Source organism: Pteronotus mesoamericanus, unplaced genomic scaffold, assembly GCF_021234165.1.
Source record: "Pteronotus mesoamericanus isolate MK-2021 breed Mesoamerican mustached bat unplaced genomic scaffold, CSHL_Meso_final contig_2, whole genome shotgun sequence".
NCBI classification, from domain to species: domain Eukaryota; kingdom Metazoa; phylum Chordata; class Mammalia; order Chiroptera; family Mormoopidae; genus Pteronotus; species Pteronotus mesoamericanus.
The window spans coordinates 15,225,198-15,242,749 of record NW_026555084.1 but is presented as its reverse complement, the minus strand read 5'-3'; the positions used below and the strand labels follow the sequence as shown (position 1 = coordinate 15,242,749).

The following is a 17,552-nucleotide window of genomic DNA, read 5'->3' as shown; positions in this document are numbered from 1 at the left end:
CCCCCATCCCTTTTCTCCACGGGGAGATCGCAGAGTTCCGCCCCTGGGCCGCCAGCCTCTCAGGGCTCTCCCACACCTAGCGTGCCTCGACGCTCGCCCAGGATGCGGCCTCCGCGTCCCCACCCCTCCAGGCCCCGTCCCGTCCACCTCCCGCTTGGGGTGGCAATTTGTCTCCTTTTGAACCCCCCGCCCCCGACGGGTTTCCCCCTTTGATTCGCGGCCCGGAGGCACCCCCCGCTTTGAAATGCAAACCCGCCTCGGCTGGGGCCGCGGGCGTCCCGGGGCTATAAAAGGCCTGGGTGGGGCGGCCCGGCGGCGGGGCTGGCGAGTTCAGGTGAGCAGTTGCTCGTTGGGGCGGCCCGCGGCGGCGGCTCCAGGGCCCAGCATGCGCGGGGGTCCCTGCGGCCACCATGTACGTGGGCTATGTACTGGACAAGGACTCTCCCGTGTACCCCGGCCCCGCCAGGCCCCCCAGTCTCGGCCTGGGCCCGCAAGCCTACGGGCCTCCGCCCCCGCCCCCCGGACCCCCGCAGTACTCCGACTTTACCGGCTACTCTCATGTGGAGCCGACCCCCGCGCCCCCTGCGGCCTGGAGCGCGCCCTTCTCTTCGCCCAAGGACGACTGGGCCGCCGCCTATGGCCCGGGCCCTGCGGCCCCGGCCGCCAGCCCAGTCCCGCTGGCATTCGGGCCCCCTCCGGACTTTAGCCCCGTGCCAGCGCCCCCTGGGCCTGGCCCGGGCCTTCTGGCGCAGCCCCTCGGCGGCCCGGGCGCACCGTCCTCACCCGGAGCGCAAAGGCGGACTCCCTACGAATGGATGCGGCGCAGCGTGGCGGCGGGAGGCAGCGGTAGCAGCGGTAAGGACCCTTCCCTGGCCCTGCGCCTCCGGATGGTTCCCCTGGGCACCGGCAGGTGCTAGGGCTGGGCTCCGGCCGTCCCCTGTGTGACCTCTGCCCTGGCCCTGCCTGGGTTCCTGGGATGCGGCCTCCCCTACCGCTCTCGCCCCGGGGGGCTGTCGTCTCAGCTTCCCTTTCCGAATCCCAGCCAGAGGAAGCACAACCCGCCTTTCTGTCTAGGTCGGGAAACTGAGCCCCCAAAAGTGAAGTTAGGGGGCGTGTGGTTGCGTGGCAAGGCCGCAGCTAGAACACTGCCCCCAGGCCTTTATTCTAGGGCCCTTTTAGAGACACTGGCCCTGGTCCTCCTCGGTTTCTTCCAGCCCTATCCCAAGCCCGGGCAGAGGCTGCAAGCCCGCCCCGGATGGGACGGTGCCCTGAGTGTAAGAAGGCGGCCAGGTCACTTTCCTTTACTGGTGTCAGCTCCCCAACCCATACAGTGAAGAGATTGGAGGGCCATGTTATTTGGACTAAAAAAGAGCCCTCTTTGGTGAGACTGGCGGGTGGGGTGCTCCTTACCTTCCCATCCCAGGGCCCTTCCTGAACTCTTGACCCTGGGGGAGGGGAAAGCGGGAGCAGTTGGGAAGGTGGCTGCTGTTTGGTTCCTGAGCTTGTGAACCTCCTGCCCCCAGGCAGGCCTCTCTGATCCACCCTCTTCAAAGGCAGGGGAAGGGGCTGGACAAAGGCCCCGCTTTAATGAGGGGCGGCCTGACCTCCTTTATAGGTCCCCCCTTTGTCATGTAACAGGCTGCGCCTTGGCTCGGTAGTGACTCCTGTTGGCCGGGAAGTGAACACGATACCCCATTGTCCTGACTGTGTCGGGCCAGTCCTGACAAAGGCCACCTGGCCTGGTGGGCGGGAAGTTGGCCTGCCCACCCTTTGATGTCCAGCCCCTCCTCCCCTTCCCCCAGCTGGGATGGAGCCTGGGACTTCCCCACCTCCTCTCTAGCTTCATCCCCCTTGTCTCCACACACGCCCTGCTCACCCGGGGGCAGATGCCGGGGAGGGCTTGATCAGTAGCTACAGGTCCGGCTGTAATCAGACCACCTTCTTGGGAGTCCCAGGGACGCAGCACCTCGTATCTGCCTCCAGAGGCCTCGGAGGACTGGGACGTATGACCCGACCCTGCCCCTTGTTTCTGTAACCTTAGCTAAATTATGATACTTACTAATAGACCCAGCACTGACCTAAGATCTTGCATGTGCTAACTCATTTAATTCTTATAACATTATAGTGGGTACTGTTATCACCCCCAGTGTTAAGATGAAGAAATGATGGCATCGAGAAGTTAAATACTTTCACAGAGCAAGTATTTATAACCAGTAAATGGTGAGGCTGGGACTGGAGTCCTGGCAGATTGACCACCAAGCCTGTGGGCTAATTCTCTAAATAGCTTCTCTAAAATCAGTCATCTTTTCTGGGTCTTAGTTTTATCATCTGTGACATGAACGAGAAAGGTCTCGTACCTTGTTTGAGTTACAAAAGGACCCCTCTAAAAAATCTGAGGGAAAGTACCAATCTCCCTAGAAAAGAGTGTTGCCTAATTTGGCAGACAATTTCAGGAATGTTCGAGGCCCGGGAAGCTTTATCCGTGACCCCGGCTGGGAACCCTGCGTTAGATTATATGAGAGAAGGTGTCTGGGGCCAGGGACCCTCAGGGTCCTGCAGTTCTGTGTCTGTTCCCTGGAGGAAGAAGCCTGCTTTTCCTGCTCCTCTATTCCAGTTGTTACTTCCTGCTGATCAGGTGACTTTGGAGATGGATGGGGGGCTTCCCCAAGGGCGGGACTTTGAGAGAGGCATGGCCCAAGTGCCACTGCTCCTGCTCTACCGTCTCAGAGACCTCACTGTGTGAGGGGGGAGAGTAGGTCAGTGGGGGTCAGAGGACTGGGGCTGTCTGGGGGAGCTTCCAGGCCATGTGATGTCAGGCAAACCACCTCTTTGGGCATGGGAGCTGGCAACCCAACTCAGCCTCTGATCTCAAAAGTCATTTGGATGCTGTTGTTTCAGGGCAGAAAAAGGGCCTAGGAGTAACTCTGCCCAAAGGCAAAAGACCTTTCTCCCTTGACCCCCAGACAGCAGAAGGAAAGGCTAAAGGACGTGTGGCGGCAAGGAAAGTGGCTGCCCCCAGGGGTCAGGTTGGACCCATTCTGCCAAGGAGGCAGGGGTCCTGGCCTTCTGAAAGCTAGAAGCTGCTGCCTGTCTGCCCAGAGGGCATCTAATTATGACCAGTGCCCCTGAGGCGGGGGCAGAATTGGGTGGGGTTACAGACCTTCTGAGAGAGAGAGAGAGGCCAAGCCCTCCTCCCCTGTTTGGCCTCAGTTTCTCCTTCTGGGCAATGAAGATACAGGGTCTCTCAGGGTGTTACCTGTGTGAATGCTGCTGTCTCAGATGGCAGACGAATGATCAGTGCCTATCATCCCCCCCCCGCCCGGCCCTCTGGTCACCCCGTCTTATGATGGCATTTTTGGCCAGCCCATTTTTCCTGCACTCTACCCTATCTGAGCTGGACAGTCAGAGACCAGGTGTACAGATGGGGAACTGAAGACCAGAGACTGGAAGGGATGTTCTAGTTTCACATAAGTGAAATCTGGACTAGAATAGATGTTGGATGAGTCAGTTAAAAAATTTCCAAAGGTTTCCCATCATTTGGGGGGGAAATCTGCACTCCTTCCTGAGGTCCCTGAGACTGTAGAGCAGCAGCACTCGACCCTTGCCTGCCTCCCTGACCTCAACTCTACCCCCTCTCCCCTCGGCCACCAAATGCTAGCCACTCCAGCACTCTTTTAGTGTTTTGGACATGCCACGCCCTTCTGCAGGTCTTGTACAAGTGTCGTTCCCTCTTCCCAGAAACCTCTTCTCCATGACTCTTTGCAGGCCTGTCTCCTTCTCACCCTTCAGGTCTCAGCTTAATGCTCACCTCCTCAGAGATGTCCTCCATGATTTCCCAAGGAAGTCTTCTCCTACAACCACTGATAATCTTTGCCACACTCTCTGTAGAGCACTAACCGCCATTGCAGTTTACTCAGTTATTGGTGTGTTTGTGTGTGGTCTATTCCCCTGCCTACCCACCAAGGTGAACGCCTCTGAGATCCAGAGCCACGTCTATTTGACCTGTCACTACATTCTCGACACCCAGCTCCATGTGTGGCATTTTGCAGGTGCTCAATATATTTTGTTGACTGAATGACCAGGGCGAGTGTGAGCAACAGTAGGTGACTCTGGGGGAAGAGGGGAGAGATGAGACCTTGGCTTTGACACAGGTTTCTGAGGTCCCAGCCCTGGAGATGGGACTCACAACTGTCTAGTCGAGGGCTCATGCCAACGGACGGAAGCCTCGTGGCTCCCCTCTCACCACTGGGACAAGGTGGTGCCATCCTTACCTGGGACACCGGCATAGCGAAGGCTGGGACTAAGACCCTGGCTTTGTTCTAACGAGGGGGCAGTGAAAATAGAGACGATCAGGGAGAGGCTTTGGGCCTCCATCCCACAATCAGATATGAAACCGTTCCAAGTGTTTGCTGTCACTTGACTGAGGCCAGGGTAGAAAATGACGAAAGGGGTTCCATTTTTTTCCCCTTCCCCCTTTGCATCTACAAATACCAGTGTTTTCATTAAGAAGGCCCTACATCATCCTCTGCCGAAGGCTCAGCAGCCATTCCTTGTGCATAAACAGCGCTTCACAGGTTAATGGCCTATTAGGGAGGCTGAGGTTCCGCACCACGAGGGAGACGTTCACTCGGGTGATGAGACTTTGCAGCAGGGTTTAGATCTTGGTTCAACCCCTTCAGCTTTTAGATGGAGAAACTGAGGCCCAGGAAGGGATGAACCCCGTCCCTCACCACATTCCAGACTCTCTCTCTCTCTCTGTTGCCACAGCCACCAACCTGGCCCCTCACTTTCAGCCTCTCCGATGCCCAGCTACCTTCAAAACCGTGAACTGATTCACCTATTCAAGGCACACCCCTGCTCAAGAGCACTCCATGGCTCCCCACTGCCATGGAATTGCCGTTTTATTTTAAGCCATTTCACTGCTGTGAAATCCAGCCCCATTTCTGTGGCATTCAAAGCCCTGTTGAGAACTGACTCCCAACCCACTACTGAAGCTACCCTCCCGCTGGTTTGCGTAGATACAGAGATGCTTGCTTGCAGCAGTTAAGATCTGGACCTTAGCTGTGATTGTATTTCTGTTAGAAGCTGTGTTAGCATCAGGAAAGTTAATTTGGATCATTCCGCTGAGCCTCAGCTTCTTCCACGATAGTGTTCAGATGACAATAAGATTGCACCTCGAAGCAAGGGTACCTAGATCCCTGGGGTGGCCTAGTAGGTGCTCAGTGCATCGGTGCCTGTGACCATCTCTTCTAGTCCTTGGCAGGTGCACTCGAGCACACGCCTTACACACCCACCCCTCCAGTCTGGGCACCTCACCTGAACTATTCTCCCTTTCCTCTTCTACATCTTTCACCAGTTCAAATGCTGCTCCTTTTTTCAAGGCCGCCTCCTCTGGCAAGCCCTCCTTGGTTCCTCCCCTCCCAACACTCTATCAGGCCCTCGTATGAACAACATTTACCACTGACTGTTTATCCCTGTCATCTGCCATCCGTTACCCCTCAGGAACTAGTCTCAGTCCCATCCTTCTTACTGTTCCTTGCCCACAGCAGGGGCTCATGATACAGCTGATAACCCTGGTCTTGCCTGAGTCCTTACCATGTGCCAGGCGCTGTGCCCTTTGCATGGGTGATCTCACCTAAGCCTCCTAACAACCCTAAAAGTGTGAGAATCTATTATTAGCCTAATTTTACAGATAAAGTTAACAAGGCTCAGAGAGGGCAAGGCAGCTCGCAAGCTCACACAACGGGGATGCAGCAGACCCACACACGATAGGCCTATGGAGCATCCGTCGGATAAAGCAACACCCTGGCACAGGAGCCCAAGTGCCCCTCCCCAGCGCGTCCCGGCCCAGGTGGGGGAAAAGGAGGCCAGTCGAGGAAGAGCTAAAAGAGGCTGGAGGGGGAGGGTGGGCACAGCAGGGGCTGGGCTGTTTAAAACTGGCTCTCAAGGCAGAAGCTCCATGTGACACCTCATCGCTCAGATGTAGCTGGGGAGGGGAATGACCCAGTTAGAAGGTGGCAGAAGGCTGTTTTTGGTTGAATGTTTGCTACACCCCCCAACCCCCCGTTTCGGCAGATACTGCTGCTGAGAGGCGAGGAAGTCCTCCTGAAGGTCCAAATTGGCTTTGTTAGCAGCCTTGTGCTGCTTGTCAGGAGGGAGTTATCTGAATGGGCTGGCCCCGTGGGCTTCTGTCCTGGAACTCCTGGGGTTTGGAAACAATTGCGTCTGGAGTCAGGTCTGTCATTATGTTAACGTGCTAAACCCTGTTCACGCCACACTCACCCCTTAGGTTTGTAAGGGGGTGACTAGATCCCTCTGCATCAACAGAGAGGGGGCAGGTGTTAGTGAAAGCCGAGGCTGGTGCTCCAGCCTCATACCCCTTATCCTAAGACTCAGCTCTGCCAGCCTCTCCAGCCTCATTATGTGCCTCTCTCTCTCATTCATTGATTCATTCATTCATCCATCCATGCATTCAGGCCTGTGGACGATAATATGCCTCAGTGTCTCTTCTGGGTGCTAGGGATTCCAGCCAGAACCAGCAGACAGAGTCCCCTCAGCGAGCTGGCACTGTCTGCCCCTGACGCTGCCACTTTCAGCCTTAGGACCTTTGTACATGCTGTCTCCCTTCCTAGGATATCCTTCCCTGTTGGTAACATGGAAACCTCCTTCTCAACCTTAAGGCTTGGCTTAAATGTTGCCTCCTCCAGAAGCCCTCCCCTAAACTGAGTAAAGTATGCCTTTCTCCACCCAACCACCACTGAATCTGGCTCTCAGGTCTTCGCTTGCTCTCCTTCATACTAACCAGAGTCTGTAATTGTATCACTTGTTTGTTTTTAATAAGTGCCGCCCCCCCCCCCAGCAATGAAAGAGAGGAGTGAACTATTTAACAAATAAATACCAAGCAAGTACCATAGTAATAATATGAACTAGCATGCATTGAGTGCTCAGTATTTTTTCAAATGCAGGTATTTCTGACCCCAGAACAGCACATTTCTGCATTAGATTAGTGGCTTTGACTACGGCTGTGGCATCCGTGGAGCTGAATAAATGGGTGTCCTTTGGAGGCCGAGCCGACCAGCTGATGGATCGGATGTGGGGAGTGGGACGTGCCAGCAAGGCTTCTGGCCTGAAGGATGGGGACTATTTACGGAGATCAGAAAGACCAGGAAGCAGTAGGTCTGTGTTACATACTCAACAAGGCCCAGCAAGTCCTTGCTGTGGGCCAGCCACTGTTACAGGACTGGGTGAGCAAGGTGGCATGGTGCCTGCCCTCACAGAGCACAGAAGGAGCCAGGCACCGAGGGGAGGAGATTTGCCAAGGTCACACAGTGAGCCAGAAAAGGGCTGAGTCCAGAACCCCTCCCTCCACCTCCACCCAAATGGAGGCCTTCTGGAGCCACGCCTGCAGACCCCTGGGCAGAGGCCTCACCGCCTCACCAGAGGAGGGTGGCCTGGCTAGAGCAGAGGCCTGGCAATCCCACCAGGAAACGTCTCAGAGAGGCCTTGGGTTGTTCAGCCTTGGAGAAGGTTTGCAGGGACTCCGTTGCTGTTTGCAGATTTTAAAAGGGCTGTTCTGGACCAAGGATGCCCCTTCTTTTAGGTGCCTCTGTGCAGCAACCTTGGAAGACTGAACGGGTGGTGGGTGTGAGCACGGGCCGTGCCACAGATGGTGCAGGCACCGTGCAGGTGCAGGCATCTGGCCCTTGGTACGAGCCTGGTCTCGCGGGGCTGTCCAACGGCGAACATACGCTGCATGTGTACAGTCCAGCATACGAGCTGCATGTGTCTTTTCGAGCACTCGAAATATGGCCAGTGTGACTAAAGACCTGAATTTTAATTCTATTTAATTAATGCAAATATAAATAGCCACATGTGGCTGGTAGCTGTCTTGTGGGACAGTGCAGGAAAATCATCCTCAAGGGTTCTTAGAGAGGTAAGCCACTCCAGATGGGACCCTCCCTCTACAGCGTGGGTTCTCTCCTGCCTCTCCCATCTCTGCAGTCCTCTTCGTCTTCATCGTCCTCGTCACGGCTAGCTTTTATTACTAATGACCTTACTGAGGAGATTTTCTTATCTAATCTCCAAAAGGACCGCATATAAGGAGGAATGAATAAACTGGGATTCCAAGAGGCTCAGTGCCTGGCCCGGGCTCACACTGCTGGCATGTGGCCGGCCTGGGCAAGGACCAGCGGGCCTGTCTGACTCCGAAGGCTCTGTCCTCTCTGCTGTCTCCCAGAGCCAAGTCAGACTGTGGACCTCCAGGAAATAGATAGGGCAGGGGATGACGCACAGGTGGCCTGGGAGGAGGAGCGTGCAGTGCTGACTGAGCACTGTATCCAGGAAGGAGGGTCAGGGCAGGGAGGAGAAGCTTGCCTGAGGCTGCAAGGCTCCTATTTGTGGCTGGCCGGGCCATTCCCGCCCGCCCCACACCAGCCTCACCCCTGCTCCAGGGCTTGAATGAGGAACTGAAGGAGCATCCTGGGACTCATAGATCAGCAGGAGCAAGGACCCAGTCGAGGACCCACTAGAAAGCCTCATGGCCCACAAGAGACAACCATCATCGAACTGGCCAGGTCAGGGCTGCCGCAGCAGAGGTCCCATCCCCTGGTAGTACAGAGGAGGAAACAGACCCAAACTGGCCGTCACACGTGTGGCGGGTGGCCCAGCCAGCTTTCCCCACGCCCAGGCCAGCGTGTTCTTTGCCCTGCTGCTCCCCATCAGGCGGCGTTCCTCCGTCTCCCAGGGGAGCCCTCCAGCATCCGCTGCCACAAATAGCTCAGTTCTCCTTGTTGTCTCCAGAGCTCTTTGCCCTTTACAAACTGCTCTCACATCCATTCTGTTCCCCATGGGGAAGGAAAGCCCAAAGAGGTTCAGTCGCTTGTCAACTCCTTCAGCTAAGGATGGTGGAGGTGGGTCAGGTCTCTCTCTGCCTCCAGCAAGGTCTGGGGACTCGCCCCCTGTGCACGGGGCCTCACCCACAGCTCAGCACAGTGGAAAAGCTGATAGGATCAGGCCCCTCCCCAGGAGCGCCACCACCCCGGGGCTACCTTCGCGGCCCTCTTATATGTGTTATCTGGATATCACCTCACATGTTTTATGTTAAAGTTAATTGCATGCTCAACATATTTGTAGTTCTTTCTTCCTCCTCATTGTGCTGAAAAATGCTCACCATCCTTTCAGCGAAGTCCATCTCCTTCCTTCCCCGCCCTCTTTGCAGTGGGGCTCCGTGGTGGCCCCGGTGCTTCCCCCTTTTCTGAGCCCCCTCCTGCCAAAGGCCCCAGAGCTTGCCTTTCTCTCTGTGGTCCCCAGGCCAGCACTACGGACATGGGTGACTCCCTGGTGCCTCCTCCCCTCATGTGTCCGAGGGACTTGGCTGGAGGATGTGCAGGCCATGCCCCCTCCCTGTGTGTGCTGCCCAGGTGGTGGGTGGTGACGGGGAGGGGGTGTCTTGTCCTTATGGGAGGGCTCAGAGCTGCACAGAACTTTAGACTCTATGGGGCCTTCAGAGCTGACACCCCAAACCTCTCCTGATGCACAGGAGAAAGTGAGGCCCAGATTGGAGACAGGCCTTCTTCAAGACCACACAGATGGCACAGAACTGGGACCTGGACCTGCTGGCTCCGGCTGGTGGTTCAGAATCCCCCAGCAGGCTTGTTGAAGATGGCGGGGAGAACAGGATGCAGTAGACCTGGGGCGGAGCTTGTGTGTGTTGGGGGGATTTTGATGCACAGCCAGATGGGGCTGGACCACACAAGGAGGAGTTGCAGAGGGTCCAGGGCTGGATTTGCAGTTCAGGCCCTGAGGGCCAGAGGTGGCAGTGTCATCCCTTAGGCCACAAACCCAGCAGGAAGAGGGCAAAGGAAGTGCTGCCCAGAGTCCACTGGCTTTTCTTGGAGCCACCTGCCCCGCCCTGGAGGCAGCGGCTGAACTCTGTCCTTGCCCTGTCCAGGCTGGATGGGGAGGCCTCACTGAACGAAGGCCGTGTAGCTCCTACCTCCCGTCCTCTAGCTGGGCAGGCTCTGTATCTAGACTTTCAGGCAGGGAAATTGCTCTTAGAATTCTTTTAGCAACAGTAACAAACACAATCAGAGAATCAACAAACATTGGGAGCTTCATGCTTCCAAGTTGGAAGGGAGCTTATAAATAAACAGTCTCGTCCAACATACCACCCATTGCACAGATCATTTCCAGCACTCCTGCCATGTGGTTATCCTGTCACTACTGGGAATGAATGAGATTTGCCCTTCCCCACACACGCAGTATGCGCCGGGTACTGTGCTGGACATCGTCCGCCCTTCACCTCACCCACCTGTCGCAAGTGGCCCCCTGCAAGCCCCATAGCTGGCTAGTTATGGGAGAACGTACACTTCGCGGTAGGTGCTGGTGCTGTTTCTGAGGCTGGGCAGGCCTGGGTTTAAATCTCGCCTGCCAGATGTGTGGACCTCTCTGAGCCTCAGCTTCCCCATCTATAACACAGGGATAACAATTGTACGACTTCATAGATTGTTGAGACACGAGGTGTCTGACACATGGACATGTTGGCCTTTATTAGAATAATAATTATCCCCGTCTTGTAGGTAAAGAAAAGAAGGCTCAGAGAGGTGGGGTGACGGCCCTGGATCACCCAGCCAGTGAGAGGCCGTACTGCACACCTCCGGGGGCCAGCTCGCTCGAACAGCCTGCACCTGAGAATGATACAAGTATCACATCCCTGAGCCCTGTTTTAACCCTACTGACTCTGAACTTCTGGGCTAGAATCTGTGTTTTTAAAAAGCTCTCCGGCCAGTTCTGAGGCTCCTGGCAGGTGTCTGGAAACACGAGCCTGTATCTTCTCCCCTGCCTGCCAGGCATGCTGGGCGGGGGGCACTTGCTCCTTCCAGGGCAGGCTGGTGCGCATGGGTGGGCCATTCCTCAAGTCCCAAAGCCAGAGCGGTGGGAAAGCCTCTCACGGGGGCAAGTCACCCAAGGCTCTCCCCACAGTGCGCGCCCCTGGAGAGCTGGGGCGGGGGGGGGGGGGGGTTCCCTGCCCTCCCCTCACCCACTCGCACTGGCATCTGGCCCAGAGGGTTATTTATTAGGTGGCTGGGAGCGGTGGCCCCCATCAGACACCTGTCACAGGAGCCTGGACTTCCCCCTTAGCCCCAGCATCCCAAGGGCCTGTAAATCATTGATCCCAGGCCCTCTCCCTCCCCCCGCTTACCCCCACCCCGCCACTCTCTCGCACCTCCCTGCCCCCTCCCTCCCCTCCCTCTGGGCAGCACAGGTGCTCCTGGGAGGGGGCAGGGAGAGTGGCTCGGAGCATTCAGTCAGGAGTTCTGGCCCGGAGCTGGGCCTGCAGCCCAGGGCTCCCAACTGCCATTAAAAACACAAGTTCACGTCTGCACATGGTAAAAATTTAAACACCCCTAACATTCTCTCCCACCGGTGGTCCCCCAGCCTCCAAAAGCCCTCTCCAGAGGCAGCTTCTGCTAATGGCTTCTTGCAGAGTCTTTCAGAAAGAACTCTGTGGGTGCACAAATTTATGACTGTGAGTGTGTACCCCCACATTTATGGACAAAAACAGAAACATTATTCACAACATTCAGTGTCTTGTATTTTTTTTTTTTTTTTTTTTTTTTTTTTTACTTAACACAATATCTTAGGCACTGCTCTGTATTGGTGCATATGGAGCTTTACAATCCCTTTAGAATGATTGCATAAGGCTCTTCTCCATGGATGCACCATCTTTTATTTAACGTGTTCCCTACTTATAGGCATGTACATTGTTTCCAGTCGTGTGCTGTTCAAAACAGCTACAGCTTTGGGCATTTCTCTGTGGGATCAATGCCTGGAGGTGGGATTAATCGGGAAAGAGTATGTGCATGTTCAACTAGGCTAGACATCACCGAGCTGGGCTCCAAGGAGGATGCAGCAATTATCACTCTGTAGATAGCCCGTGGACTCCCTGGACCACACAGTGTGATAGCAAACATTTTGTTCTCTGGCAAAGCCTTTTTCTTAGCAACAAAATGGTGTGTTTCCAGCAGCTCTATCAATAGAAGTTGGCCAGGAGGTTCCTGAGCCCACCGGCCCCTCTTCTGGGCCCAAAGGAGGAAGAGGGGATGGGGGCGGGGGATGGGGAGATGAGGCCTGTGGGATGGGCCTTCATTGGCAGCCAGGCTAGAACAGAGAGGACAAATTATGCTGCGAGAGCCCTACCTCCCATCTAGTTCCACGCCCACCTGATCTATGGAACGGGCACGATGGATCCCTGTTTGCTCGTGAGAAGGGATGGGAGTGAGAGCTGGGTGCCTGAGGGGACAAGTAACTTCATAATCCCTGCTTGGAGTCTCTTAGACTGAGGTTTGAGTGGGCAGGGAGCCTCATCCCCAACACCAGGCTGGAAGTCTTCTGGGCCTTTTCCAGGCCCCCAGCCTGCAGACCCTGCAGGACCCCACAGCCCAGGGCTGTTGGGAGCCTGATCTCACTGTGGGCTGGGCCCTCCTCCCTTCCCCGACACAACCAGATGATGGGTGGTCTGCTGTTCGAGCCTCTGCTGTCAATACTCAGGGTGGGCTCCATGGCGGGGGTTCTGCAGCCCCGAAGCCTGATGGGTGAGGAGTTGTGAGTGAGAATGGGAAACGAGAGCCCGAGGCCAGGTGGCATGGTCTTGGGCGAGGCCGTGACAGCCGGGGGTCCCAACTGCACAGGGAGCCTGGACGAGAAGGACTCTCCAGGCCTCCCTTATTTAGATCTCTGGCAGCTGTGTAGCCATCCTGAATGTCAGTCTCTTCATGGATAAAATGGGAGACTGAACTCCCATGACTCCTCTGGGTTTAGCCCAGTGAACCCAGTGGGCTGTGGAACCAGAGCTTTCTGCTGGGCTCTGGTGGAGGGGGCGAGAGACAGAACTGTTTCTGAGAGGGCATTGAATTTTCTAGGCCAAGCAGGGGCTCCGTCTGGACCAAAGCTTTAGCAGCCACTCCCTTGTCCCTTTCCTGGGCCAGGCCTGGCTGCGGGCCGAGGTTGTCCCGTGCTGCATTGGGCAGTGGGCTGAGGGCAGGGGTTGTGGAAGCGTCCAGGGCGGTTCCGCTGCTCTGGCAGGAAACCCAAGGGAAAGAGACCAGGAACATCTGTTGTCTCCCATTCTCCATAAAACCATTTGGCTCCCAAGGAGCCCAGTGCTGTCCTGCCAAGCTGCGTGGGCTTGGTGGAGGGGGTGGGGCTGGAGCTTGGGGGGTGGGTAGTTAGGACAGGGGTGCTGAGGGACAGGCAAGGCCAGAGCTTGTGGCCCAGACAGAGATGAAACAGTGCTGTTGTGGGGGCACTAGGGTGAGGCAGGAGGGAATCGATGGTTATTCAGAGACCCACCCTGCCCTGGTGGGACGCATGTGTGTGTGTCTGCGCTTGCGTGTGCCTCCTATTTATAGCCATGTGCTCGGCTTTTTACAAAGAAAAATGGTGTTTAGTCAGTCCCCCACACCAGCCCAGGCCAAGCATGACTCTTAATATTCTCTCCAGACAGACCTCTGATCCCAGCCCCAAAGAAGCCCTGACATTAACCCCAGCCGGTCTACAAATCCAGCTCCTGGCCCCCGGCCGAGCCCCATGTAGAAGCCAAGCCAGCGCCTTCTCTCTCCTGGGTTATTGCAGGTCTCCCTGTGCTTCCCGCTTCCTCTTGCCAATCTGTTCTGCATGTGGCAGCCGGAGTCATATTAAAACGTACACCAGACCTCATATCTCCTCTGCTCAGAGCCCTGCAGTGGCTCCCATTCCAGACAGAAAAAAAGTAGGGTCCTTTCCATGGGCCATGAGGCTCTGGGCAACCTGCTCCTCCCTGCTTGCTAAGTGCCCTCTAACTGCACCCCACTGCCTCTCACACATGTCAGACGTCAGGCACGCTCCTGCCTCAGGGCCTTTGCACTTGCTGTTCCCTCTGCCTGGAGCCCTGAATTGCTCTGGTTTTGCTCTTACCGATGTACACCAGTGCCTGGCTCACAGAAGCAGCTCAGTAAATGTCATGGACTGAGCAGTCACTCCTGCTCTGTGCCTGGGCACAGGCAGGAGTGTGGATGGCTCCACGCAGACCAGCACCTGCCCACCGTGCAGCCCTAGCTCAGGGCGCGGTGTCCAGGGCTAGGCCTCTTGAGGTAACTGCCAGGTCGTCAAGGGTCACCAGCAGCCACACTCAATAGGAATCAAGGCGCCATACACCCCAGGACAGTTTGGCAAACTTCCGCCTCTGTCTACAGTGGCTCTTCCCTGCTCTCTTCTGCACAGGAGAAAGGAACAGCTGCCATCATTAATCTCAATCTACACTTGCCTGCCAGTTGTCCCTCCATGTCACTGGTGTTCATACCTGTGGTCTGAGGATCCTGAAGCTGAACCACCTGGGGAACCTACTAAAAATGCAGATTGCACTCCCAGACTTTCCGACCCACGTGGTCAGGGATGCCCTAGAAGCTGCTTTCCACAAGCTCCTGGAGTATCTGTAGTGCAGCCACATATGGAAACTGCTGGGTGAAAGCTGGAGGAACTGGCGATCATAGGAGGGCTCTGGGTCAGGAGACCAAGACTGAAACCCCAGCCCCGCTAGCGGCAGCTTGCTATGCAGCCCTAGGAAAGTTGCTTCCCCTCTCTGTGCCTCAGCACCTCCCCAAATGGGCGTGAAGCAGTGCTTGCCTCTCAGGAAGTCTCCAAACGTGAGCCTGGGGGGAATGGTTGTCACCCCCAAGGCTGGGGTGTACGGCCCTCCTCACCTCAGCGTTCTCCTTCCGAGGGCTGCGGGCCCTTCCTGGGCCTTTTGCGGGCTCCCCTTCCCCATTCACCTCTCCTCCTGGCCATCTGCTTCTTAGGTAAGACTCGGACCAAGGACAAATACCGCGTGGTCTACACCGACCACCAGCGCCTGGAGCTGGAAAAGGAGTTCCACTACAGCCGTTACATCACCATCCGGCGGAAGTCAGAGCTGGCTGCCAATCTGGGGCTCACTGAACGGCAGGTGTGTGGGTCCCCCCAGCTCATCCACAGAAGCAGCGCCGGGAGTCTGGCTTCTGGGCTGCCAGGCAGATGACAGAACTCAGTCAAAGGAGAACAGAGAGGTCGAGTCTCCTGGCCATGGTCACACAGCACAGCAAAAACTGAGCTACCGCCAAATCCTCTCCTGCCCCAACAAAACCCACTGTCCCTAACCCTCAGGAGGGAGATAGGGGATCTGATTCACTATAGGCCACAGCTATGACCAGTGCTGTTCAAATCCAGAGGAGAGAGCAGTCACAGGCAGAACACGGAGGGCTTCCTGGAGGAAGGGTATGGCCTTGGGAGAAGGCGGGGAAGAAGATGACAGGAAAAGTTGTCATTGGAGTAGGGGACCATGATCTGGAGAAGAGAGCGTGGTCGGGGTGCGTGAATGGCCGGGGCGGCTGGAACGGGATGCAGGCTGCGAAGGCCGCACCAAGAAATGAGAGCTCAGCTGTCCTCCCTCCCTCCCTCCCACTGCCCCTGTGTGCCGCCCCTCTCTGTTCTCCAACCACAGGTGAAGATCTGGTTCCAGAACCGGCGGGCGAAGGAGCGCAAAGTGAACAAGAAGAAGCAGCAGCAGCAGCAGCAGCAGCAGCCCCAGCCCCCGCAGCCGCCACCGCCAGCCCATGAAGTCGCCCCCACTGCAGCTGGGCCGCCCCTGGGGGGCCTGTGCCCCAGCTCCGCCAGCCTCCTGGGCGCCTCCTCTCCAATGCCTGTCAAGGAGGAGTACATGCCTTAGCTCCCAGCCCTGCCACCGACCTTCTGGGTCACCTTGGACAAGTCACCCACCTAGCCCCTGTGTGCCCTTGACCTATCTGTGCAGCGAGCTCTTTGGATAAGGACACTTTCCTGTTCTAGGTCTCAGGGGGATAAGGGAACCCAGGGTGGGAGGTCTCAATCCCTAGAGGGCTGGGGGAGGGGGGCCAAGATAAGTCCCCCGTCTCCATCTCCTTCTCTGTGGGTTCAAGGGCAGAAGGCCGCTGTAGGGACTGGACCGGCCTGGAGAAAGGAGATGGAGCCGAGGGAAAATGGAACGCTCACCCAGCGTGACCTAGGGGGAGGAATGTGGCCGGCTCACGCCCGCCTGGTCCCGCAGCCTCAGCCCCACCGGCCCCCCACCCTGACATGACTGGAAACCTCTCTGGGCTGATGCAGAGCACAGAACCCACAGGACGGGGCCTGAGAGGCTCTGATGACTGTCCCCTCTGGGTCGCAGAGCCATAGCCCCTCACTAGCATTCTCAGTGGGGCCTCCAGGGTGGGGAGAGGCCCCCTGGAGGAGTTCAGAGGGGCAGAGTCCCTCGGCCACGACCCACCCCACCAGGCTGCCCCTCAGGGCCCAGGCCCCAGTGGGCCCTCGGAGGACTTTCTCTGGGCCAAGCAGAGCTCACGGCTGGGCAAGTGTTGTACAGAGTGGAATCTCGTGGATGCAGCTTCAAGAATAAAATTTTTCCCCCTTTTTAAAGATGTATAAAAATCATTATGCACAGCATTAAAGGAAAGTGTTAAGTGTAAATCATCCTCACCCTTCCCTAACAATTACATAATCCCTTTCAGTCGCTGTCAGCCTACAACAAGGTCACCTTTAAAATGCATTTGAACGATCAAAACATGACACTGTCAGAGTAAGTCTATGAGACTATGTAAAATATCAGTCTCTTGAATTTTTCAAATACTCTCAGCTCAGGATTTTACAATATTCATTGGGCACCCCCATATGCCAGGCATGGCTGGGCCCAGTGAATTCACAGTCCTTGCCCACCCCCCCCCCACCCCAGAGAAGTTCCAAGTCTGAGCTATGCTTTGGGCATCAGAGGGCGGAGCATTCAGGGGCTTCCAGCTTCTCTTGGAGGGTCTGGAAGGCTCCCTGGAGGAGATGAGGTTTGAGCTGATGCCTAAAGACTAGTGGGTGCTGTCAGGCTACCAAGCAGGGAATGGCAATCAAGAGTATGAGCAGTAGGAAGTTAACTTGTAAAAACTCCTGAGAAAAGCTGCTGTTCTCACCTCCCTTTCAGGGCCTGCTAGCTGGGGGGCTCTAGTGCCAGCTGCCTGCCCCCGCTGTTTACTGTTCTGGGAGGTGCCCCGGCCATAAAAAGTGTGCACCGCCTGCCCTTTGCTCCTGGGGCACGTGACAACAATGCATGAGGTGGCTCCCTCCTGCACACGAGCCCCTGAGGAGCAGCAGGCACTCCTCTCTCTCCTCCTACTGGTGGCCTCAGAGACATCGCGGCTTCACTGAGGGCAGTGGACTTCTAAAGCGTTGGGAGCTGGGTGGCACCAGGGAAGGGACCAGGGCTCTAGGAGCAGAAGAAGAGGGTTGGCAGAAGGGTGGCTGGCCGTGAGGGATTTGCTGTGTGACTCTGGGGTAACTGCCTCCCCTCTCTGGGCCTTGTTTCCCCATCTGTAAAATTGGGGAGCTAGTTTACCAAAAAGAAATGGCTCTGGTCGAGCAAGTTTGGTAAGTCCTACAGGCTTAACCCTCTTGGGAGAGTCACAGTGGTGTATTAGCCACCAAAGGCTCTCATGAGGCCCACAGCAAAGAAGCCCCTCGAA

At 56.4% G+C, this 17,552-nt stretch overlaps 1 protein-coding gene across 1 annotated transcript; it reads left to right on the top strand.

The window, feature by feature from the left end:
* Window positions 1–410: 410 nt before the first annotated feature.
* CDX1 (caudal type homeobox 1) lies at window positions 411–15,739 on the top strand. The gene is made up of 3 exons (XM_054567923.1): window positions 411–855; window positions 14,835–14,980; window positions 15,515–15,739. The coding sequence occupies exons 1-3, from the start codon at window positions 411–413 to the stop codon at window positions 15,737–15,739; spliced, it is 816 nt and encodes a 271-aa protein (XP_054423898.1).
* Window positions 15,740–17,552: the final 1,813 nt, after the last annotated feature.

Bases quoted from the DNA above. Each gene is read 5' to 3' on its own strand.
- CDX1 (XM_054567923.1), top strand. From the start codon at position 411: ATGTACGTGGGCTATGTACTGGACAAGGACTCTCCCGTGTACCCCGGC. The intron at 856-14,834 runs GTAAGGACCCTT...TCTGCTTCTTAG, and splicing joins GGGAGGCAGCGGTAGCAGCG to GTAAGACTCGGACCAAGGAC. The intron at 14,981-15,514 runs GTGTGTGGGTCC...CTCCAACCACAG, and splicing joins TGGGGCTCACTGAACGGCAG to GTGAAGATCTGGTTCCAGAA.